The sequence below is a fragment of the Falco rusticolus genome, chromosome 11 (assembly GCF_015220075.1).
Source record: "Falco rusticolus isolate bFalRus1 chromosome 11, bFalRus1.pri, whole genome shotgun sequence".
NCBI lineage: Eukaryota > Metazoa > Chordata > Aves > Falconiformes > Falconidae > Falco > Falco rusticolus.
In genome coordinates, this window is record NC_051197.1 from 32059360 (window position 1) to 32082237 (window position 22878).

General features: G+C 41.3%; 1 protein-coding gene across 2 annotated transcripts in view; it reads left to right on the forward strand.

Moving 5' to 3' along the window:
- The first annotated feature begins 1584 nt into the window (after nucleotides 1–1584).
- The window catches only part of PLA2G4A (phospholipase A2 group IVA), a 66436-nt gene continuing 45142 nt past the window's right edge, over nucleotides 1585–22878 (forward strand). The window contains exons 1-2 of one of the 2 annotated variants that reach the window (XM_037404049.1): nucleotides 1585–1718; nucleotides 9467–9548. In XM_037404049.1, the coding sequence (XP_037259946.1) occupies nucleotides 1686–1718; nucleotides 9467–9548 (115 nt within the window). In that variant the 5' untranslated portion in view covers nucleotides 1585–1685. Of the gene's footprint in view, nucleotides 1719–7748; nucleotides 8559–9466; nucleotides 9549–22878 lie in introns of those variants that run through there. The other variant, XM_037404050.1, reaches the window with a different exon arrangement.

The following is a 22878-nucleotide window of genomic DNA, read 5'->3' on the forward strand; positions in this document are numbered from 1 at the left end:
TAAAGATGGCTTGTTCCTGTTGTCCTGGCATTGAACTGCCTTCAGTGAAAGCTATGAACTGAGTGTATGTTAAAACTCTTACTCAGACTTCTCTAGATAAAAACAAATAAATAAACCCAGGTTAATTTCTAGCCTCTAGCTGCTGTTAGGCCTGACAGGATTAAAGAGGGAACATCGTAATGTTTCAATGATTGTAACGAAACAAAATTTTTATGGAAATGCCTGGACATAATTACTCAAGAGCAAGGGTTTTGGGAATGACATAAATCATCATTCTTTAGGGCTTGTTCTGGCCTTTCAAAATTGAGGATTAGGAATCCTTTCCTTGAAACCAAGCACCGTGTGGTACTTACTTTCTTTTTACTCTGAAGCTTCGGTGTATGGTCCAGCTGAATCTGAGAACTGATGCTGTCCAGCAGATTCCATTGGGTTTTTTTAGTGTTGCAGAAGGGTATAAGCTCTCTTAATGTATTTTATTTTGATGGGTGTTATCAGTTCTGAAATTTAAGGCCTCTGGTGGACCCTGATTTCAGTAGAAATCTTCTCAGAGTGTTCAGAAGACAGTGGCCTGTGAAGAACCTGTTCAGATCTTGCCAGCTGGTTTGCAGTTTGTGATTCCAAGCCTCTTGTGAATCTCTGGATAGCTGGGGTGGCCGGGGAGGTTATACACAGCTTCAGCTGGAATTCCCCTCCCAGGTTTATGGAGGGCACTATTGCAGCTCCTTTACAGTTAAACGAACAGCTGCCAAATGAACTGTGCTGCAGGTTAGATGCTGGAATTTTTTGTTTTCTGTTATTTTCTTAGGTGCAGTTAGGTGCAACTTTGGGAAATTGCTATTTGTGTACTTTCAAAGTGAAGGTGGTGTGAAAAGCTGCGTTAAAATGGCTAAACAGACCCTTACTACAAAGGGTTGCAGTTACCTGCTGCAGGTTGCTGACAAGTGTACTTACGCTCTCCAACTGGCTTTCAGTTTGAAAATGTGTGTCCCTTGGTGTGAGTGCAGGATGTATCCTTGTACTTCGCCTTGTACACAAGGAAGATACAAAGAGGAACTTCATCTCTCTCCTGTCCTAATCATGTGAGCATCTTAATATAGAAGCAGAGCATGGGAACTAATAATTTGTTATTACAGGAAAAAGGCTATCAACTAAAACCTGATGGTTTAGTTCGGTTTTTTTGTGTGTGGTTTTTGGTTTTGTTTTATTTTAACTAGGGTTGTAATGCATGGAAGCATATACATTTGAATGTGATGAATATAATTGCTGATAAATATAATGCTTATTATATTTATAATTGCTCTATTCTTTTATTTATCTGTAGAGCTGCTAGAAACACTTGGATGACTGGAATTCAAGATATTTGGTTTGTGATATTACCCTGAGGTAGAGAAAATAAGCATAAGAAGCTCCTCTAGATCAGGCAAGTAAATATTTATACTTCCATAGCTTATATGAAATGAAGTTCTTGGTAAACAATGAATTGTGGGAACCTTCCTAAAGGAATTAATTTTCTCTGTTACAAAATATAGTTTACAAGGAACATAAGAATTGTACTTTTTTTTTTCTTTTTCTTTCTTTATTAGTTAAAGGATCTGTTGTACTGAACTCTGAAAAACTGGGAGGCCTCTTCTGTGTAGAATTGAAACAGACATTTGACAGTTGTCGTGAATAAAATTAAGGCAAAAATGTCCGTCATAGATCCTTATCAACACATTGTGGTAAGTAGCTTTGAATCTTTTATGTATGCTGGTTTATATACTGTCTTGTATAATGTATCCTATTAGAAGTTACTTTAAATAAGTGCACAGCATTGACTTACCATTAAATCCTTAAAGAAATGGCAACCGTGGCTAGAGCAGTCTTCTTCAGAAATTATTTGAATGAAATCTGAAAAATTCAGGTTAGCTTTTCGAAAGCATGTCATGGCTTCGAGTGTAGTTACTCATGTGTAAGTCAAAATGGAATAAGGGCTCCTAACAACCACGTGGGTACAGTGTGATGGGCTGTGGTTCTAGAGGACTGTTCAAAGTGCCTGTAGTTGACAGTTTCATACAAACTTTTCGACATACTGGTTGTCGAACTGAACTGTAGTCTACAGAAGTAACATCACATCTAACTTTCTCCCTTACAGTACAGTTTTTTTGCCGTACAGTTCCAGTTGGTGAATAACTTTTCCCTTTTCATCACTATAGATAGAGGGATAAGTGGGCGATTTTCAATATTTAGATCTTAAACTAGTGTGTATTAGTGATGTTGATTCAGGAAGAATCTTCAAAATACAGCCTGCAGACTCTAGGTATAAGTGAAAAGATTTGTGCCACTCAACAACACACTGCTGCCAAAGGCTCCTGCTTCCTCCTTCCCACTTTATTCCAGAGTTCCCGCTGCATCCTTCGTACCAGCTATTGAATGCTGGTGATTGGAGTGAGCCAGCTGACCTTGCTGAACTGGCAGGAAAACAATTCAATGCAAAAGATTAGTTTTTTGCTGTCAGAGCTGGGGCAAGGGAAGGGCACAACCATGTGAGCACAACCTGTGTAAGTAGAGAAGTAGGGGCAAGGAAAGGAGGAGAAAGGAAATGGGACAGAAGTGCCCTTTGGGAAGCCAGTGGAGTGGCTCAGCAGCTTGTTGAACGCTGGCTTTCAGCCCTTAATGTTCCCACACATCTTTGCTTGAGTGACTTTCCAAAGTAAACATTGAAATTGCCATTCCTACTCAAACTGAAATCTTGAAACAAGCTGGGTGTGTTCATATCAGGCACTTTTCATAACAGTCCCAGAATCGCATGCAGGAAAAGTGATACGTACTCAAAGATAGTTACCATACACTTGTCATAATGTTGAACTTTTACATTGCTAAAAATATAGTATATGCTTCCTTGAAGTTATCTCTAATCAATTATGTGGTTTCTACCCCACACAGTCACATCCTCTATGTGAATTTGCAGCCAGCAGATGTCAAACTTGGGTTTTACTCACTCTGTAGTCCTGTGAGCAGTGCTGTAAAGACAAGTTTCAGGTTGATGTCTCTATTTAAGGGCATTAAAAAAAAAATACAGACTCCTTTCTGCGTCAGTGCCCTCTCCTGGATGGAATGTTTGACCTGATCTGTACCTTTATGGGAGAGGTCTCCGAAGCACTTGGTTATATTTCATTGAGTCATTCACATAAAAGTTATTTTTTGATACCAATATATATCATAATGAACAAAATGGAGCCTTAGAAGTGTATGTAGTTACAGTACTCTGGCAGTGCTTAACTGCTGCTGTGGGAATGTTGCTAACGCAGGAAGGAGCGCTGTTAATGCAAGAGCTAATCCTGTAATTGCTTCAAAAGCGAATAGAAATCTTTGAGCTTTCTTAATTCAAAAATTGAAATTGCATGGGAAGTTTAATAAAATTTGGAACAGTTATGAGCAGGAGGCTCATATCGGTGAAAAAATCTTGAATTGTTAATGACATTTGACATTAAAAGACTCAAAAGAATTCTGCATTTGCCCAGAGTCCTTCTGTTAACTATTATGTTTTCTGATCTATTTATTTTTTTCTTTTTTCTCACTTTACGAAAGTCTCAGAGGAATGAAATAAGGCATTAACAAAGTTACTGCAGGTACAAACAGAACTGACTGTACCCAAATATCTTTTAGAATCATAGAATAAAGAATTAAGATGTGTAATACATCTTCAGTTACATTGATATGGGGGATAAATATTACAACAATGGGGAAAATCACTTCAAGATAAAATTTGTGGGTGTGTATGCACAAACATTTGTCTTAATTGTAATACCTTGTGACAGAAGAGCATAGACTTTATGAAAATCTGTTACTTAAGAAAACAGGCAAACATTTTCATTTGTCCAGCCCAATCAGCTTCAAGTGTCCTTAATGTTAAGGAAGTAAAAGTAATAAATACCTACAACACGATCTGTCTATACCAGAGCTTCCTGATTGGTATTTTTGTGTGCAAGTATGTCTCCTGATTGAATTACATTTTGTGACTCAGCATTCTGGGATATGAAAAATATTTTATTCAAAGCATGCAAATTGTTTGCTTTCTCCATAAGCGTGGAAAGTTCGTAGGTAAAACTTGGTAGTGTTACAGGAGAGCTTAGCATGCTGTTCTGTTTCCCAGTCCTGTAGTGGGAAGGTAATGGTGTTTAGGTACACACCAAACCAGTGATATGTAAAATAGAGGAAATCAGATAATTAGTGACATTTTACTGGGAGTTGAAAAAGAGTGAAAGGTGGAAGAGGAACAAAGGAGGCAGAAGGAGTTAGAAGAGCTGGAGAGCTGTGGTGTTAGAACAGGAGATACTGAATCATTGCTGTGCAGGATAATTGGAAAACCTTGTGGACTGAACTAGCAGAGAGTGAACACTGTCTACAGGATTTTCTGTAGTTCAGAGTGGGTATATTGAAAATTATTTTTTTCTCCTTTTAAATTTATGGAGAAAAGTGAAATGAAACATATGTAAAGCGAGGTCACTTTGGATGATATGATTTAGATTTTTGAGTTTAATTGTGAGCTTCTGAAATTTTAAACCTGGCTTAGATTTTTAAAGGTATGCAGATGTTGCTCCACTCAGTATTGCAACATTTAAGCCATTTGCATACCATTGTCTTATTTTTCAGAAGTAATTGAGGAGTTGGCAATGTACAGATTTTTATCAAGACTTAAGGTGAATGTAAGTCACTTTAGAAAATGCAGCTTAGTCATCTAAACTAACAAGGGCTGGATTTACAGAGATATTTGGAGTCAATACATTTCTTTTGGTATTTTCAGGGAGCGTATAAATTCTTTATAATTCAGTTTTTCTAAAAGCTGATGAAAAAATGCTTCTAAAGTTGTGCAGGCTGTTACACTGTGGACATTTAGGCCTTCTAATACCCTTAGAAACTGGATCCTAAGTGGAAAATTGCCTTAATTTCCAATTACTCTTAAGTTGCATGAAAAACATTTATTTTGGTGTAAGAAAAGACTTAGACTTTTGAACTTTCTGTGTATCTCAGTATATTATTATTTTTTTTTTACTAAGAGGGAGATCGTTTATTTTAGTAGTTGCAAATTTCTTCCAAACATGTGATTATGGCCAAATATTGAAAACTCTATAATTATAAGCCTCTGTGTTATTTTGGGTGAGGCACAAGGAAAGGAGATAATGTTTTTCTGTTTTGCCAGACCTCTGCATACTTACATTCATTTCAGAGGACACCAGATCTTAAACCGGACTTAACTTAGCAGAACAACTGCTGGAATTATGGGGTTTGCTGCCTAAGTCAATAAAAAGTAGTTCTCATGAGAGTGTAGAACACTTCATAGAATTGTAAAATGGCTTGGGTTGGAAGGGACCTTAAAGATCATCTAGCTCCAACCCCCCACTGTGGGCAAGGACACCTTCCACCAGACCAGGCTCCTCCAAGCCCTGTCCAACCTGGTGTTCAACACTTCCAGGGATGGGGCATCCACAGCTGCTCTGGGCAACCTCTGCCACTGTCTCACCACTCTCACAGTGAAGAATTTCTTCCTAATAGCTAATCTATATCTACCCTCCTTTAGCTCAAAGCCGTTCCCCCCTGTCCTATCACTACCTGCCCTTGTAACAAGTCCCTCTCCAGCTCCCCTGTCAGCCCCATCAGGCACCGGCAGCTGCTATAAGGTCCCCCCGGAGCCTTCTCTTCCCCAGGCTGAGCAACCCCAACTCTCTCAGCCTGTCTCCACAGCAGAGGTGCTCCAGCCCTCTGACCACCTTTGTGGCCTCCCCTGGACTTACTCCAACAGGTCCATGTCCTCCCTGCGGTGGGGGCCCCAGAGCTGGGTGCAGCACTCCAGAGCCGAGGGGCAGAATCACCTCCCTCCACCTGCTGGCCATGCTGCTTTAGATGCAGCCCAGGATTCAGTTTGCTTTCTGGGCTGCGAGTGCACAGTGCTGGGCCATTTTGAACTCTTTGTCCACCAGCTCCCCAAGTCCTTCTCAGGGCTGCTCTCAATCCGTTCTCCACCCAGCCTGTATTTGTGCTTGGGATTGCCCTGACCCACGTGCGGGACCTTGCATTGGGCCTTGCTGAACTTTGTGAGGTTTGCTTGGGCCCCCCTCTGGAGCCTGGCAAGGCCCCTCTGGGTGGCATCGACTGGTAATAGAAAGTGGTGATGATCTGTGTGCTGCGGTATTGAGAACACACTAGTAAGCGGTGTTTTTTTTGATGTAGGCCTTGTTTTGATGGTAGGCATTTTATTTAAGCACATGAGTTTTGTGAGTAGAACTAGGAGATGCAAGAAAACTACATTACAGAAGTGCTTTTTGTCAGTGAGCATCTTGTAGTGTCCCCATTTTACAGACAGGACTCTGGGGCACCAGAATTGCACACGAGTGCCACATAGCAGCTGAGAACTAAATCCAGCATGCCCATGTCCCAAACTTGTAACTTAATTATAACTCCATCCTCCTCTTTGTTCCTAAACGTTTGGTGATCTCTGATTTGTGGTCTCCAGTGAGGAGAGACTCGTTTCTTAATAGCTAAGAATAAGGAGATGGGTGGTGTGTTTGTACTTCAGGCTGTTTCTTTTAATTATAAGGTTGTATATGACAAAGGAACTACATCAGTCTGTGTGAACGTAGTCTGAGGCCAGTGCTGCATTGTGAAACCAACACTTAAGTGATCTGATATGCGTGTGAAGGTGGCACACTGATAAGGGCTTCCAGCACTTTCAAGAAGCAAACTGAAAACAAGGGACAGTGAGAGTCATTGTGTTCTGGAGATGCACAGCTTGTAAATGTTCCTGAAGCAGGGTAAAGGACAGAGCTCGAGTAACTTCATGTAGCTGTGTTCACGGTGGTACCAGCTGTTCCCAGATGCCCACTAAAATCCCCTTTACCTTGCTGTGATGGACAGCTGGACTTTTTTTTGCCATGTGGCAGAGGCAGAAGTTTCTTCAGAGAGGAGTCCCATCCTCCTTCCAATTCCGCTGTTGGAAGCTGTGGTGCAAAAGGTGATGGATGTCACAAAAATCATTGGTATGTCTTCATGTCAGCAGAAGGCAGGCTGGTAAATAGGTGTTGCTTCTTAACAGCTTTGAATTCCCACATCTAAACCCTTTCTGCTGGGTTTGATGCTTTTGAAGGTGAGTTAACAGTCTTGACTGGGAGAATCTGTTAGAATCTGGATTCCATTTTTACTGTGGTTGGGGAGCCACTTGCTGTGCAATGATGATTTCAGAATGCCACTTGTAAGAGAATAGTTCACACTGCCACAGTTTTCCCCCTGCCTGCTTACTTGTCCTTTGAATCAGACAACCCCTGCAGCTTACAGGGGAAAAATTGCACAGTTTAAATTTGCTGTTGGGCAGACTATCATGAAATGAGCCTCCAGCAGTTGTCACAACATGTGGGTGGTTACAGCCTTAATAAAGATGCAACAATTCAGTGTCTGGGTCAGCCAGTGTCTGCAGTGAAGTCATACCCTTGGTATCACTGTGGGCATTTTCTCCTAGATATTTTGCCGTGATGATGTGGCTGTGCCTTTGCAGACCTCTAGATTACAGACTTGTGGAGGAGTGTTTGTTGGTATAATTTGCTTTGTTTTTTAATGTGTCCTGACTCAACTGTTACTTAAGCATTCACAAGCTTCTTTTTCTGTCTTTAGAAGAGATTGGGTTTGGGTTTTTTATTTTTTTCTGAGAAAATGATAATATAACGTATAAGACAGAGTAGTTTGTCTTTTTTTTTTTTTTTTTGTATTAGAGGAATCCAATTTGGTTCTAGTTTCTGGGTGTAAGCATGTTGTAGATGTGAAATAAAGAGGCTTGGCTGAAACAACCAGTTCTGAAATATCTAGAAGAACCACCTGAAGGCCCTTATAAAGTCTAGCAGTTGAAGCAGCAGTAACTTAAATGGAGGCATGTGCCACTGTTGAAAACTAAGCCATGTATGGGTTGAAGGGTTTTGTTGGCTTATTTGTTTGTTCCTTTAAGAAGGGTTTTAAGAAAAAAGGAAGTATCCAGATGAAAACAGCAAGAAAGCACCAGGCATAGCCTGAATAAACATGTCCCGTATCAAGGGTATTGTCTATCATTTTAAATAAACTTCAGTGAATTTCCTGATTCTGGTACTTTCCCCTTTTCTTTCTGATTGGAATGTATCATAAGACCTTTAATATTTGGTTAGTTGTTTTGATCCCAATGACTGATATGCAGTGCTTATTTTAGTGTAATTCACAAAGTTAATGGCTGGTTAGGAAAAGATAGAAAATATCATCATTGTTTCAGTTTTAGGAATGGGCCCGAGGTAGGACTTATCATAGGTGACTACCTGAGGTCCCATAAGAGGTACACTTTTGATACAGTGTCTTGAGCTATAAGAGCCAAGCAGCTTGGATCTGATGCTTTTTGTAGAGGCATAACTCGGGTGTGTGGTCATCCCTTCCCTGTGTCTGAGTTTCTGTTGCAGGAGATCGAGCTGGAGCCCTCTGGGTTGTACCAGTGCATGAGTCCATGTCTAGGCACTGTGGGCAGCCAGACGACTTGAGTGTCCTAAGACTGCCTTTAAGATAGCAGCATAGATGTAAGTGCTGAGAGGCAATTGTGTGAGACCTGATCCTGGCTTTAATACATAAAACTTGCCCATAGGCTCTGCACAGCGTCCCTGCAGAGGCCAATGTCGTCTGCCTTGCGATATGCAGTGGTCATTCTCATAATGGTATTCAGTAGGTTGGTCAAACTTACAGCTGTGTAGATGAAGTAACAATAGATGTGAGTTACTGACCTCTTTTCATTAAGGTTTTTACTTTTTTTTTCTTTTTTTTTTTTTTCTTAATTTCACATCTCTTTCTACTTCCCTAGTTTGTTCAGGGAAGACACAGCTCCTGCTGTGTGCTTGGGCTTTGCAGGAAACCGGAAGCTCCAGAAACTGTGAAATTTGCTTGTGAATGTTTTAACAGCTTGCTTTTTACCTTCCCTCTATTGTCTTAAGGGCACTTGCACTCTGAATATTGATGTGTACTAAAAAGGTGTATTCCATGCATTACTAACTATATCCCTTGCATGTGCAGTGTGAATATATCTGTTCCAGAACATATACTTTGAAATAATTGCACCCATTCTTTTTACTGGGGGAAGGTAATTACAAAGACAAGCACACTGTAAAATAGCCCCCTTCTAATTTTTTTCTTACTGTACCAAGTTGTCTTTGGCTGACTAAATGCCTTAAAGCAAGTTCTGCAGAGAGGAGGAGTGTTACTCATTGAGATTAGTAGGTGTGGCTGCAGCAAAATCAAGCAACCTGAGTTTAAGGTCTGACCTTTCAGTAAAACTACAGGGTGCAGTTCAGCTTTAAGATGCTCTATCCAGTATGAGTTTCACTTACATTTTGACTGGGTGATTTCTCTCTCTGTTTTTGGTCAAAATGAAACCTAATTTGGTAGGTGGTTTTTGGTTCTGAAGCTTAATGACCTCTAACTCTCTGACTTCCAGGTGGAACACCAGTATTCACACATATTCACTGTGACAGTAAGGAAAGCCACAAATGTCACAAAAGGAGCGATTGGTGACATGCGTGAGTATTTCTCTTTCTATTTTGTCTCTTCCTTTTAGGAGACTGTTGCTGTAGGCAAGGGGAGATGACACATCAAGCTTGTCGTGCATTAAATGATTGTTAGTGGGTTGGTGTTGTTCTTTTTTGTTTTGCTTGTTAAATCTAGGGCAATGTACCCATTTCATTGCTCACTCAAACTCCAAAAGCAGATTTGCCACTCCTTCTTTCCATTGATCCAAAAAAGCTGAGTGCATTGTAAACAATTTGCTTACAAGCAACCAACACCTACACTTAGTTCTTTGGCTCAGTTGGTGGAGGTGCTGTTTTGCGTACAGCGAAACTGGCAATTGCTGTATCTTCAAAAGGCTATGGTTTGGTGGTTGGGAACACTTAAAAAAAAAAAAAAAAAAAAAAAAAAAAGGCCCAGAGCTCTGCTGCGTCAGTGCAGTAAGAAGAAAAAAATCTAAATGGGTTAAGCAGATCTCATGGTGGAGAGCTATATGACAGCAGCGCTTCTTCCCCTTTGCGTTGGGCTTCTGAGCCTCTGGCTGAACAGGAAACCACCAGGAAGAATGACCCATGAAAACTCTTGTCTGCTCTTAAGGGTGAAAGAAGGAGAGGATAATATATTGGCTGATCTGTAAGAAGAATGTTCCTGCTTCCTTGATTCTGACTTTTGCTGTCAGGTCATCTCTCCCCCTTTCCCTGGCACTTCATGCAGAGCATTGCATAGCCCAAGAGTTGCAGGCTGGGGCTGGGCGGATGAGCGTGGTGCCTTGCTCCTGCTCTCTCATCAGCCTCATTTGATGTGCAATTCGGTGTCTTCCAGCTCGTTCCTGGTAACTGCTTTCAGCTGAAACTACAGCAGCTGCTCTGACACACAGCTCTGATTCAGTTAACAGGATTTTCAGAATTAGTGTTGACTGTTGTTATTAAACTTGAGGGGTAAGTGGAAGGGACAGTTGGAAGGGGAATGTTCAAGACCCTCAGGTGTGAGGGGAGAGAGGGGAGCCCTGGCAGAAGAGAAGAAGAAAGAACTGGGAATTATTTAACATCTATTGTGGGGTGAAGGAAAGGAGCACGCAGAGAAGATGCAGTGGGGTGTTACCCTGGTGGCCTGTGAGAGGGTCTTTATATAAGATGACCTCAGGAAAAGTGCCATAAAGAGTTGAATGAGGGGCCCACAAGTTTGCGTGTGTAAGAAGATAGGTGAACTGGAAAGACACAGGTTGTCTGACACAGAGGTCTTTGTCAGGAGACAGCGTGGGGAATGTGGGAAGGGAAGAAAGGGGATTGCCGTGGTATATTAAAAGGAGTATGGAAAGGGCGAAGAAAGCCAGAAGACCATGGCATTTCCCGCCAAGCCAGGACAAGTGCGGTCCTGTAATATAAATTCCAAATATTATCCATCAATATAATTGAATTTTTTTTCCAGACAAACCCCTTATCTTACCAAACCATCAAAACCAGAAAGTTACTCAGGAGGAAATTTTTATTTTGATAAAACCTGACAGAACTGTGCTCAAGGGCCACTGAAACCTGCTTGGTTTCCTGTCTGCAGCAGCTAGTAGCTCTGTAGCCTGAGGCACCTGCAGTCTGGGGCATCTCTGAGTGAGCTTACGAGTTCCTGGGGCTTGTTCTTGGAGTGCTGGCAAATCCTCTGAAGTGAGAGAGAGAAAAAGAAAAAAACCCCAACCAACCAAACAAAACCCCCAGAACAAAAACCCAAACAGATTGCTTCTGTTTTCATTTTGGGAAAATAAAAAATGTTTTTATTTCCCATGTGTATATACAAAGCTTGGTGTGTTGGAACTTTGAAGCTATTTGATCAAATCTGTAATCACGTTAATTAAATATGCATGAAGCTGTGAGCGGCGGAGGGTCTTTACAGTTGATCATGCCTTTTTTTTAAAATTTAATTTTTATTTATTATTTTTTTTTGTTTATTTATGTGTTTGATTTGCCAAAACTGTAAGTTGAAAGAATTTCTGAACTTTTACGCTGGGTTTCTGATCTCAAGGCTTCACTGCCAGGGAGGGTGGATGTGCTGAGTAGTATGAGATGCCTTGGTTGAGGTGGGTACCTGAGTGTTGCTCTCCCATGATGGGCACTATCAAGCTGACTCTTCTGGTGGGTTTCTCCTGATTTGTTCTGTTGTTGCTCCAGTTTGTGTAGACAGTGACTGCTCTGTGGGCAAGAGAAGTAATTTTACATTGTGGTAGTGATGGAGGTCCTGGGGAATTTAAGAGATTTTGTACAATGTTTTACTTTTCTTTTTTTCCATATCAGTCTTTCCAAGACTTTCTGGTATAGCTGTTGAACATCTGAGTAAATCTAAGTTTATTAAATATCTGGAAGTGCTTATAATTTTACTGTTTGTGTGGTATTTTTCATCTTAAGGATTGGAGGTCTAGCTCTGCTCAAGGAGTTTTGGATGAAAGGTCTAGCATGCATGGTGCCCCAAGTCTGTGGGTGGGCATGGAGGGCCTGACTTCTCTGGCATAGTTATCCACACCTCTGTCTCCTCAAGTCTGGGCTGGGGAGACCTGCAGTACTGTAAGCAAGTTTTTCAGTATTTCTTTAGCTCTCCATTAATGAAGACCATAAATGGTTGTGTCATCCTTAAGACTAGGTGATAGATGCCCACTACACTGTAACTTCCATAGGAAATGTGTTTCCTTGAGAGAACAGTTCACACACCCACCCCCCCCACTGCTGGTTCAAGACGTATTTTTAGTGTCTTGGCTGATCTGGGTGGCTGGAACAAGAATGAAAGCTGGAACTAGGATAGCTTCCAGCCCTCTCTTTTAAAATTTTATTTTATTTCGTTGAGATTTCCCATTGTCTCTGTAAGATTTAAAATTTTTGTAGTGATCTGACAAAGGCAAGCAATCAAATCTGAATCTGGGTCATACCAGGACCAAGTATCTAAGCTGCGGTAGCTGCTTTTGTTTCTCGCTGATGAAGCCCATCAAAATAAAAATGGCAATAATTGCATCATAGAAACTTTCCATGCAAATGCTTTTCATGTATGAAAGAAGTTAGTTTACTGGCACCACTTTGGCATTCTGTGAATGTATGTGTGTATGATAAACAAGAATTACTGTAGGACACATGATCCAGGGTGTTTGGGAGGGGGTGAAAAAATTTTTGAGCTCAGATTCCCTCTTTCCCAGGAGTTCATTCAAGTCCCTTCTTATTTCGGGTGTGCGCTCATTTACTGTTGCCTTTGTATAGGAGTAACAAAGTGGGATAGTTAGAAATTACACTAAAGACACCTTCTCTATACCTCCTTTTCTGGCTCAACATCACTCCTGACTCTTCTACATCTCCCCAAGTGATGCAGGGGGATGGGGAGTTGGGGTTGGAGCCAGTTCATAACATGTTGTCTCTGCCACTCCTTCCTCACACTTTTCCTCTGCTCTAGTGTGTGATCCTTCCCACAGCATGAAGTCCTTCATGACCTTCTCCAACGTGGGTCCTTCCTATGGGCTGTAGTCCTTCCAGAACTGCTCCAGCATGGGCCCTTTCTGTGGGATACAGTCCTTCAGACACAGACTGCTCTAGTGTGGGTCTCCCATGGGCCACAGTTCCTGTCAGAAAACCTGCTCCTGCCTGGGCTTATCTCCATGGGCCACACGATGGGAGTCTGCTCCTGTGTGGGTTCTACATGGGCTGCAGTTCCCTTCAGGGCACATCTACCTGCTCCAGCATGGGATCTTCCACAGGCTTCAGTGTGGTTCTCTAGTCCACCGTGGTCCTGCATGGGCTGCAGGGGGACAGCCTGTGTCACTAGGGGGGTCTGTGCTCTGGCACCTGGAGCCACCTCCTCCCCCTCCTTCTTCATTGACCTGGGTATCTGCAAAGTTGCTTCTCTCATGTTTTCTACTTCCTCTCTGATAGCTACTGTGCTGTGGTTTTTTATGATTTCTTAAATATGTTATCACAGAGGTACCCCAGTGCTCCTTATGTGCTCAGCCTTGGCTAGGCAGCTGGGCCACCTTGGAGCAGCTAAAACTGGCTCTGTGTGACATGAGAGCAGCTTCTGGTATCTTCTCACAGAAGCCCCCTTACACCCCCCCGTAGCCCCCCGCTGCCCAAAACCTGCTACATAAACCTAATACGAGATGGAGTATCTCAAAATCTGCATCTTTTTGGTGAGGATTTAATTACCTTAATTGCTTAGCTTTCTGATGGTTGCTGGGATCAATAGACCCTGTAAAATCAGTTCTCTGGAGCTTTTAGAAAAGACCTTGCCTCCAATCCAGTATATAATGGATGTTTAGGTTTGAATCTATTCCAGATACCACTTACTGTAGAGCCTTTGCTTCCATACTTACTTTCTACAAGTTCTTGTAGAAAAAGGTCAGAACCCCAAACTGCAGCATTTTGGAAGAGAAATGCTTGAAACTGTGGTTCTTCTTTCCATACCGTCTTTTCCCTTCTGGACTTTTCAGGGGTTTTGGTGGAAAACTGGCCAAAGGAAGCATTGTAAATTTTGTCTTACATATTTAAGGATCTGTTTTTGTTCAAGTGTACTGGCTTTCAAAATAATTGGTAGCATCTACAAAGGAAACTAGTTGTGTGACTCTGCTGTTACTGATTACTAATCTTGCATAATCCTGTTGTGGATTTGCAATTTTTGTTTGCTTCATCTACTTTTGATGCTATGACATTACACGGTGTGATTCCAGGCATTTTAAGGAAAAAGTCTTTTCTTAAAAATTAAAATATTTCAGATTTGGGTAGCTTGTGGCACTGGTACTTAGCTTCTATCCCAGTTTTTGTTCACCCAGTTGGAATTAAGGATGCATTTCCACCTAGTTAGGCTGGTCAGATAAACAGATTAAAGTATTGGGAGCAGTCTAGTCAACAGAGCTCAACCCTTGTTGCAAAACTTGCTAATGTGGAGAGGGAAAGCAACTCCTCTAAGTAGCTCTTGACACAGCCCATGCTGCTGCAACCAGCAACAGACATCCCCCACAAGTCAAGGAGACATTCTTCTGCTGCGGCAGTGTCACCGATACCCTTCCTGGTTGCCTCCTGCTTCTCCAAAGGAAACGAGGAGCTGTGGCATTGTGTGGGACGAGTGAGCGTCTTTCCCTGCCTGCAGTGCCAGCCTGGCCCTAGCTGTAGGATCTGCTTCAGCAATGTGGATCAAAAGAGGAGGGGGTGTCCGGCGCAGTTCCAGTCTCCATTTCTCTCTTCATAGGGCTTTGCTCTGGGCTTCTATTAGCTGTGAGCCATAGCTCCTGATGTTGAAGCTGCCTTATTTAAAGCCATATTCATAGTAGTTCAGTGCAGTTTAGGCATATGTGTACAGCGTTTTAAACTTGAGCTAGCTGAAATGGAAGAATTGGAGATTTGCGTGCTTGTATTGGGGCAGGGACACAACTGTGTCTTACAGCAGCTCAGTCAGGACTAATCCAGCTGTTCTCTGTATTGCAGCTGGCCAGCACTGTACCCTAATTCAGCTACAGTATACTTGATTTAACTGTTGAAGCGTCACTAGATAATGCTCTTCCTGTAAAGCCCTGAAGCAGGACCTGGTTTTTGGAAGGGAGCTTCCAGAGGAAAACAAGCTAAACTACTCCCCCTTTTCAGCCAGACAGCCTGGAAAAAGTAGGTCAGAGTTGGCCAGTCTTCAGCACATGCAGATCTTCACGTGGCCAGCAGCTGTAAGATGTACTGTGTGCCTGACAACAGAACCAAGGAGGAGACCTGGAAGTATCTCACAGGAGGGAGATAGAAATGTTCCCATTCAGATCCATCCTGCTCTAGTCTGTGGTAGGGTGGCCTGGATGGGCAACTGAGTCCCAGGGTGACCAAGGCCTATTTAGGTTGACTCTTCCTGACAGCCCTTGTACCAGCCCTGCTGTGAGTCATGTTGTGTAGTGGTCCATGCTCCTTGTTAACCATAGCAGATGCCTCTGGCTCCAGAGCCATAGGCTGCTAATGAAATATGCATCCTTAAAAGATGTCTATCTTCAAAAATGAACAATACTAGTAACAACCGCTGCTGCAATGTCTACTACAGATCACAGTCTAACACTAAGGTAACTGTAGACTAGATTTCAGTTTCCTTTCCCCTGTTGTAGTTTTAGCCAGAAGCAGTGCTGGGAGGTGGAAGTTGTGTTGGAAACAGGCTCATGCGTTCCCCAGTAAAACTGATCCAGAAGATGTTGCTCTTTCTGGTTGCAAAAAATATATTTTCAATGAGAACCAAATTCTGTCTCTGAGTAGTTGCCATGTAGTTATTGAGACACGGACTGTTGCTGTAAAATGTTTGTGAAAACTTTTCATCCTAGAGGAAGGCTCTCCTGTTACTCCATTACACTGTAACGATAACATTAAAGCAGTCATGCTGGCTTAGCCCAGGGATCCATCTTACCTGATACTCTGGTTGAGGGACCTCCTTGTCTCGCTGCTTGAGGCCCTTGCCATGCTGTGACCAACTGCAGCTGCAGGAGAACGGAGCTTGACAGTGGCTGGGAACTGTTTGTGTCATGTGCTGTCATGTCTCCAGGCAGGACTTTGTGGTGGGGCTCTCCCCCAGGGACTCGTGGACACCACTGTTGCTCCAGTTTGAGCTGTTCACTTCCATTTAGGAGGGGTCTCCCTCCTTTTATTCCATTTGTCCTCTGTAATAATTTGATTTCTTCCTGCTCTTTTCTTTTTCCTCTCATCCCCCTTCCCAGGGAGGGCTTTGAAGTTGTGTTAGGGTTGAGCTAATGCCTGATCCTAAGGGAGAATCGGGAAGAACATCAGTCATAGCCAGATACAAAGGAAAAACATGAACGGGGTAAGCATGTGGTACTTCCCAAGCACTCTGCTGTCGTCAGTAAGGGACTCCCTGAGCTGGACGTGCTTCTTACGTAATTAGTAGCCCTCGCTGAGTTTCTCTTGCATGAACTTCATCTCTCCTCAGTCTTCCTGTGCACAGCTCCTTTGATAAGGAGTTCTGTAGGTTGCTGTCTACTGTGTGAAGACGACTTTTTATTTGTTTTGAAAATGTTTTTTTTAAAAGTGTGATTTGAAGCATCCTCTGGTTACTGTCTTGCATTTTGTGGGATGCTAACTGTTCCACATATCAGTCTGTATCGAAAAGAAGTTCTTACAAATAAATGAATGTGTTCATTTATCTATTTCTGACTGAAAAGGAGGGAAAAAAATCAGCCTTCTCATCTTCATCACTACAGAAAGGAACGCTGTTGTAAAGCCTGTCACTAAAAACTATGCTCTGTCAAAGCATCTGGCCAACAGTGTTACAGGACAGTTGAAATACAGGGAATGTCTGCTTAATGCTAGGTTGTATCATGCTTAGTTGGACAGATTAACTCACCTGCACAATCAGCCCTTTCCCTTTATGGACCTGTTAACATGGATGTGCACACACTGTTCTGACTAAGCATTTTGCAATCCATTCTTCAGTCCTGTAAATGAAACTCCTGTAATAACCCGAGCGAGCAGCGAGGTTGGGGCAGAAACAATTCGCAGGTGTCGCTTTGTTTTTGAGTGTCCTGTAATCGCTTGTATTTGCAATGATGATGCTTTTACTAAGATGTGGTGTTTATGTAGCCATCCTGAGCCTATGTTTAGTTACGATTCTGCCCAGTTAGGACAGCTCCAGGTTTTTAAAATGATCCTGACAATTGTCTTGAGTTAAAAAGTCAAGGGAAGATCCTTTTCTCACTCAAAGGCCTGGAGGCTGCACCTCATCAACATAGTAAATCAAGCTCTAGGGCTGCTGGTAGAGGACCAAAACCTCTAAAGCCTTTTGATACCAGACACAGATCCAGTGTAAACTTGTTCTGCGGATTCAGAAAATGTTGCCAATTTAAATTTTTATTAGCAGACTGTATGCCAGACTAGGAATAATCTATACTCCATCAACTAATATAAATCTGGAATAAAAGTCATAGTGTGGGTTTTGAGTAATTTATCAGGAATGTGATGATATGCCTGAACCTACTCTAGACCAAATTATGACTGCCCAGATCTGGCATTACTGTGGACCCACAGTCATAGCTGAGCTAGGCAGGCACGCCGCCTGTTCTTTCTCTCCTGCTTGTGTGTTTGTTGGTGGAGTGAGAAGTTTCACAAATTTAACACTGAGAAGGCTCTTAAGACCTAGGCATTTAAATTGACTTTAAAAAAACCCAAAGCCCTTAGTTTCTGGCACACTGCTAGAAAAAGATTTTTCTCTGGGTTATTGAAAGCTAACATTTTAGTCACTTTTCACTGCTGTCTGTCTGCAAAGAGAACTGTAAAGATAATCTAGAGAAGTGAATGTTTTTTTTTTTTTGTTCTTGGCACTTCTAATTTGGTTTGAACCTATGAAGGTTCAGCTGACTTGTTTGGTTTGGGTTTTTTTTCCTTCCAAGGCTGGATCAGCGATGTGGCTAGAGGTGTCCCACCCCAGTAAACTGGGTGGTAGTACAGTGGCTGTGCTGGGAGTTCAGTTCTTTCCTTCACTTAAGTAACACCAGAGATGAAAAGCACTGTAATAAAAGACGGTAATAATCTCTAATAAATGTATTACCCAATTACAGGATTTCTCATAGCATAGCATAGCTGCTTCTTTGAGAGCTGCCTTACTTGTAGTCACCTTCCGCTCATGAAATCTTGCACTGCATCATCCCCTTTGCAAAATCCCTCTTGAAGATGAAGGCCAAAAGCCCTGGCATTGCCTGTAGTACCTTAAACAGAGATAGCAAATAACCTGTCACCTCCTTCTTGGGACCCCTTACTAGCAGTGTCTTTGTGTACTCTTGGATATTTTAGGTTCCCTGTGGTCTTCTGGCATGTTTCCAGACTCTTGGTCTAGCATCTGTATTACTGCTAGCCTGCGAATTTGGTCTGTTTGAAGATTCTCAGATGTATCTGCTCCATATGAATGGGAGGCCTGAATTCATAGTGGACTCAACAACAGTCCTCTGAAAATGGCAATTCAGAACAAATCTAAAAAGAGAGATCAAAACTTGAGCCTTATGGTTGTTACCTACTGCAGAGTTTTATGGTATTGAATGGAGGGCTTGTGATTGTGTGGCTGTGGTGGTTTTTAAAGCGAAGATTACCTACGAGGGTAACAAGATGGTTTCTTATGTGGCAGCCTGACACAACCACTTCTGCTCCTGGCATTCCTGGGCTCCACCTCTTCATGCAGGAGAAGAACTTGGTTTCCAAAATCACACCGCCAGCCTCCACAGCAAAGACTACATACTGGTTCGTTGCCTGAGAATTGGCAGGGAGGGTACACCAAGCTGATGTGCACCCTGAGGACCAGCAGCCTGGTTGGACTGCTTACCACCCCTTGGTCCCACCACAGCCTGGTCGGACTGCTTACCACCCCTTGGTCCCACCACACAGCCAGGGGGTGTTGCTGGCTGCTCAGTGGGGGACCTTGTGGCACTGCCTTTTGTCTGTTTCTCCTTGCCTGTCTGATACTGAGTTAATTGATCAGTTACTGGTGCCTGTGTTCTCCAGGAGACATCTTTATTTAGGCCCTTGTGTTAGTCTGTCCTTTCACTAGCATGCAGCAGAGCAAGGGTAAGCCAAGTCCAATAATTCATATATTTGTTAGTATGTTGTTCGTGAGACACTTTTTTTTTTTGCAGTTATTTATGCTTATTGATAGATACTATTTTATTCCCTTTTTAAAAACTGGAGTATCACTTTAAACTGGGAAAAAACATGATTTGAAAATTCATTACATTTTCACTTGGCTCAAGCAGAGAGAGCAAATCATATTTCCATGCCACTGCAAAGCATATTGTCCAATGAGCCCCATAAAATTAACTATTTGAATAAAAAATACTATTTAATAATAAGTAATTGAGTTGTTCTTTTTGAATATACATCAAAACTGTGTTTCTTACTTAGGAAGAGATTCATGTACTTGTGCCATGCTGGTTTATTGCGATTGATACTAGTTAACGTTCAACCTGTTGGAAATGCCTTCATGCCCCCTGCTTCGGGTTTCTTTAGGAAGTTGGTAGGTTTGGTAATTTCTGTAAAATTTAGACAGCAGCGAGTGTGCTGCACAGCCTGCTGCACTCCCTTCTCCAGCGAGATCCGCTTGTGCGCAAGGCAGAGCTGGCATTTTTTAGTTTACCTCCCCTTGGAAGACAGAGAGGTAGTCCAGCAATGCCTGTTCCTAGCTTGGCATCAGTCAAGCCACTCAGCTGCATGTAACTTCGTACTAACAAAGTAGTCTGGTTAGTGTAACTCTTAAGTAACTGTAGTGCAGTAAGCCAAAACCATGGTGGAAAGTATTGGGACCTAGTGGGATTTTCTGAATGGGGTTGGACTTAATGGTAGAGGGTGTTGGTTAACCACAAGGCAAAAAAACTCCAATGGACCAAACTAACATAGTTCTTTAAGGAAGTTCTGCCATGTCCTTGCTGTAATATTCCTGTAATTGCATAAACATGGTATCTGGAGATCATGGATCCAAAAAATCTGGATCCAGATTTACTTTCTATAATGGGGATGCATATATTAATTGAAATTAAAGTTGATAGAGTTGTATTTAACATCCATTATGTTTACAAGTGTTTACAACATGCTCACGTGGAAGAAAAAAGACAAATTCCTATGGTGCAGAGTCTTTTTGCAGCAAACCAGATTTTAGAATACTTCAAGAACTTTGCATTTCTTTCAACTTTTGGTGGACAAATGAGAAAAATTTTAATAGATGATGGTAGTGGCTTCATCCTTGGCATTTTGTATTTGAACAGGCTTTCTATAGTTTATGTCTGTTATGCTATTGAAATTGGAATGACTGAAATATATATTTAAAATATTAATTATATTAATATGAGGGCCTGATGACAGTCATCTCACCAAATAAATAATGTAAGATCCAATGGTTTCCAATCATTATAGAAGAGTTTACGGGTTTCTTTAATAGACAGATTGCTTAAAGCATTGCTCATTTTTAATGTGAAAATGATTGATCCTAATTACTGTCCATTGTATGTTTCACTTCATGATTCATAATGTAATTTAGAGATAGAATTCTATAGCAATTACTTAACCAGGTGATAAATTAAACAAAGAGAAGTCAATGAATCCTTACTTCCTACCTCTCAGCTATTTCTTAAGCCATTGTGTTTAAAAAGAGAAGTTTAGATGCCAACTCTGCTTTTGTTACTGGATATCTGTCTTCAGCCCCTAGAGATTTGCTGGAGGCTTTAAATCTTGCAAGGGATTGTTAAGAACATTTTGTTAATTACCTTTATAATTCATCTAGTTTAAGCTGTTCATTGCAAGACCCTCTGTTATTTCCATTGACATCAATGCTGAAACTCGATTTTATTTTGTAGTGTAAAAGCGGCATTTTAGACGTACTTAGTTGTCACTTCATATTATTTTTTTCCTGAGAAATACTAATGGAGTCTGGTCCCTCTATTCTGGAGTGTTATATCTATACCATTATGTATGAAGTATGATCTTTTAGTTGCATGCACATATTGAGGCACTTACTGTGAATAGTCAGAGTGCCAGAAGAGAGGAATATGGAATCATACCATGCAGTTGCTATCTTATGGTAGTGCCTGTGTCCATTTGCAAACCTTCCAAGTTTTCCATTTGCAAACCTTCCAAAACTTTACCTACAATAAGAAGCTGAGATGCACTGCAGGTAGCTAACCAACAAGGAGGAGTCATGTGAGAATGCTTGTGTAAAGGATAGAACAGAGCCTAGCTGAGCTGAATAGAAACTTCGTTTTTTTTTCAGAAGTGTCCTGAGGAAGAAGTACACCTTGCTTCTTTTGAAAAGTCTGTGGTTCGTAATTCAACTAGTCTGCTAAAATAGAAAAGTAATTATATGACAGTGTTACTTCTACATAGATAATTCTCTTGTATTGACTGCACTTGCAAAACACCACCTTTTGACCCATAAACTGTTTCATAAAGGTGCTGCCTTTTATAATCAAAAAAACTTTTAAAATCAAAATACAGGTAACAGCAGTGGTCAAACTGATTTTCACTTATATTTTCAGATTAGTTTTTTGGAAAAAACACACTTGGCAAATTATCCAGCAAAACCGCAAACAGGCATAAATACATCCATGCAAAAGGATACACACTCTGTCTGTTTTATCTGCTTTTGATAACTTTAATTTTTGAAATACATTAAGTCGATACTTCCGTATTACTTGCCAGATTGCTGGTAGCTAGTTTTTGGTCCCCTGCCAATAATGAGGAGTAAGATTTTGATTAATATAGTATAGCTTATAGCAATACCTTAATCAGAGCACACAGTCTTCCAGTATTTTTCCTCTTCATCTGAAGAAGGAAGTTATAAAAGAATAGATTTTCATTTTCTTAATTGAAAATAGCACAAAATAAACTTTCAAACATGAAAGGGCAGATGATTAACTCTTTGCCTCAGGTCAAAAAAGATAATAAAGTCAGGGAATGAGGGTGTGGCTTGGCAGTACTGAGTTACGAAGACTGATTTTTCTAAGTTTAGTTGTTTTGTGCCTTGGGTTTAGTTTCTTTTTCAACACTTATTTGGAGCCTGTCTGATAGGAAGTTAGTAATAGTATCTGTATGCCAACTGTGCAGCGGGATGTGGTTTCCACATGCTTCAGGATTTTGAATACAGATAGGAAACCATTTGCTGCTTGTGTTTAAAAGCAGAAATTAGACTTCTGTAACTTATAGTTAAGGCTGATCACATAATCACATAAAAAAACTGAACGGAAAGGGAGGCATTGACGTTTTGCCCAGAACACTGTTCAGCACCAGTATTCTGGTTAAACCCCAAGCTTTAGTAGACAAGTTCAGTCTCTTGGCAGAGCAAGTCTGTAGTGTTCATTGCCAAAGTAGCGCTCAATATCCAGACTGACCAGATGAGATCTTGTCACTTTTGATTTTGCTAGATATTTTGCTGTTTTGTTTCAAGGGGCCTTATTTCTGGCACAATTTTGTGTTGTAATTCAGGGGAGCTAATTATTTCAGTAAAACGTAGCAATTAGTTACATCTGTCAGTGAGAAAACAGATATAAAAAACACTTGAGGGTTGATCCCCCTGTTCCCCTGTCTTTAAAGAAGAGACAAGATCAGACAGATTCTTAGGAGCTAATAAAGATTTGCTATTTAAAGGCTTTCCACACTGATCCCCAACTTTAAATAGCTGCTTGTTAATTATACAGGCAGTGTGACCTGCCAAACCGTAGCAATTAGCTAAGCCCCACAGATATGGTGTAAAACTCAAGATGTTCTGGGGAATGCTGTAGCAGTCCAAGGACATTCTGACACAGTGAAATCTTTGAATCGCAAATATTTACATACAAAATTTTAATTGAGTAAGCCGAAGTCTAGAAGGTTTGTTTACTGTCAC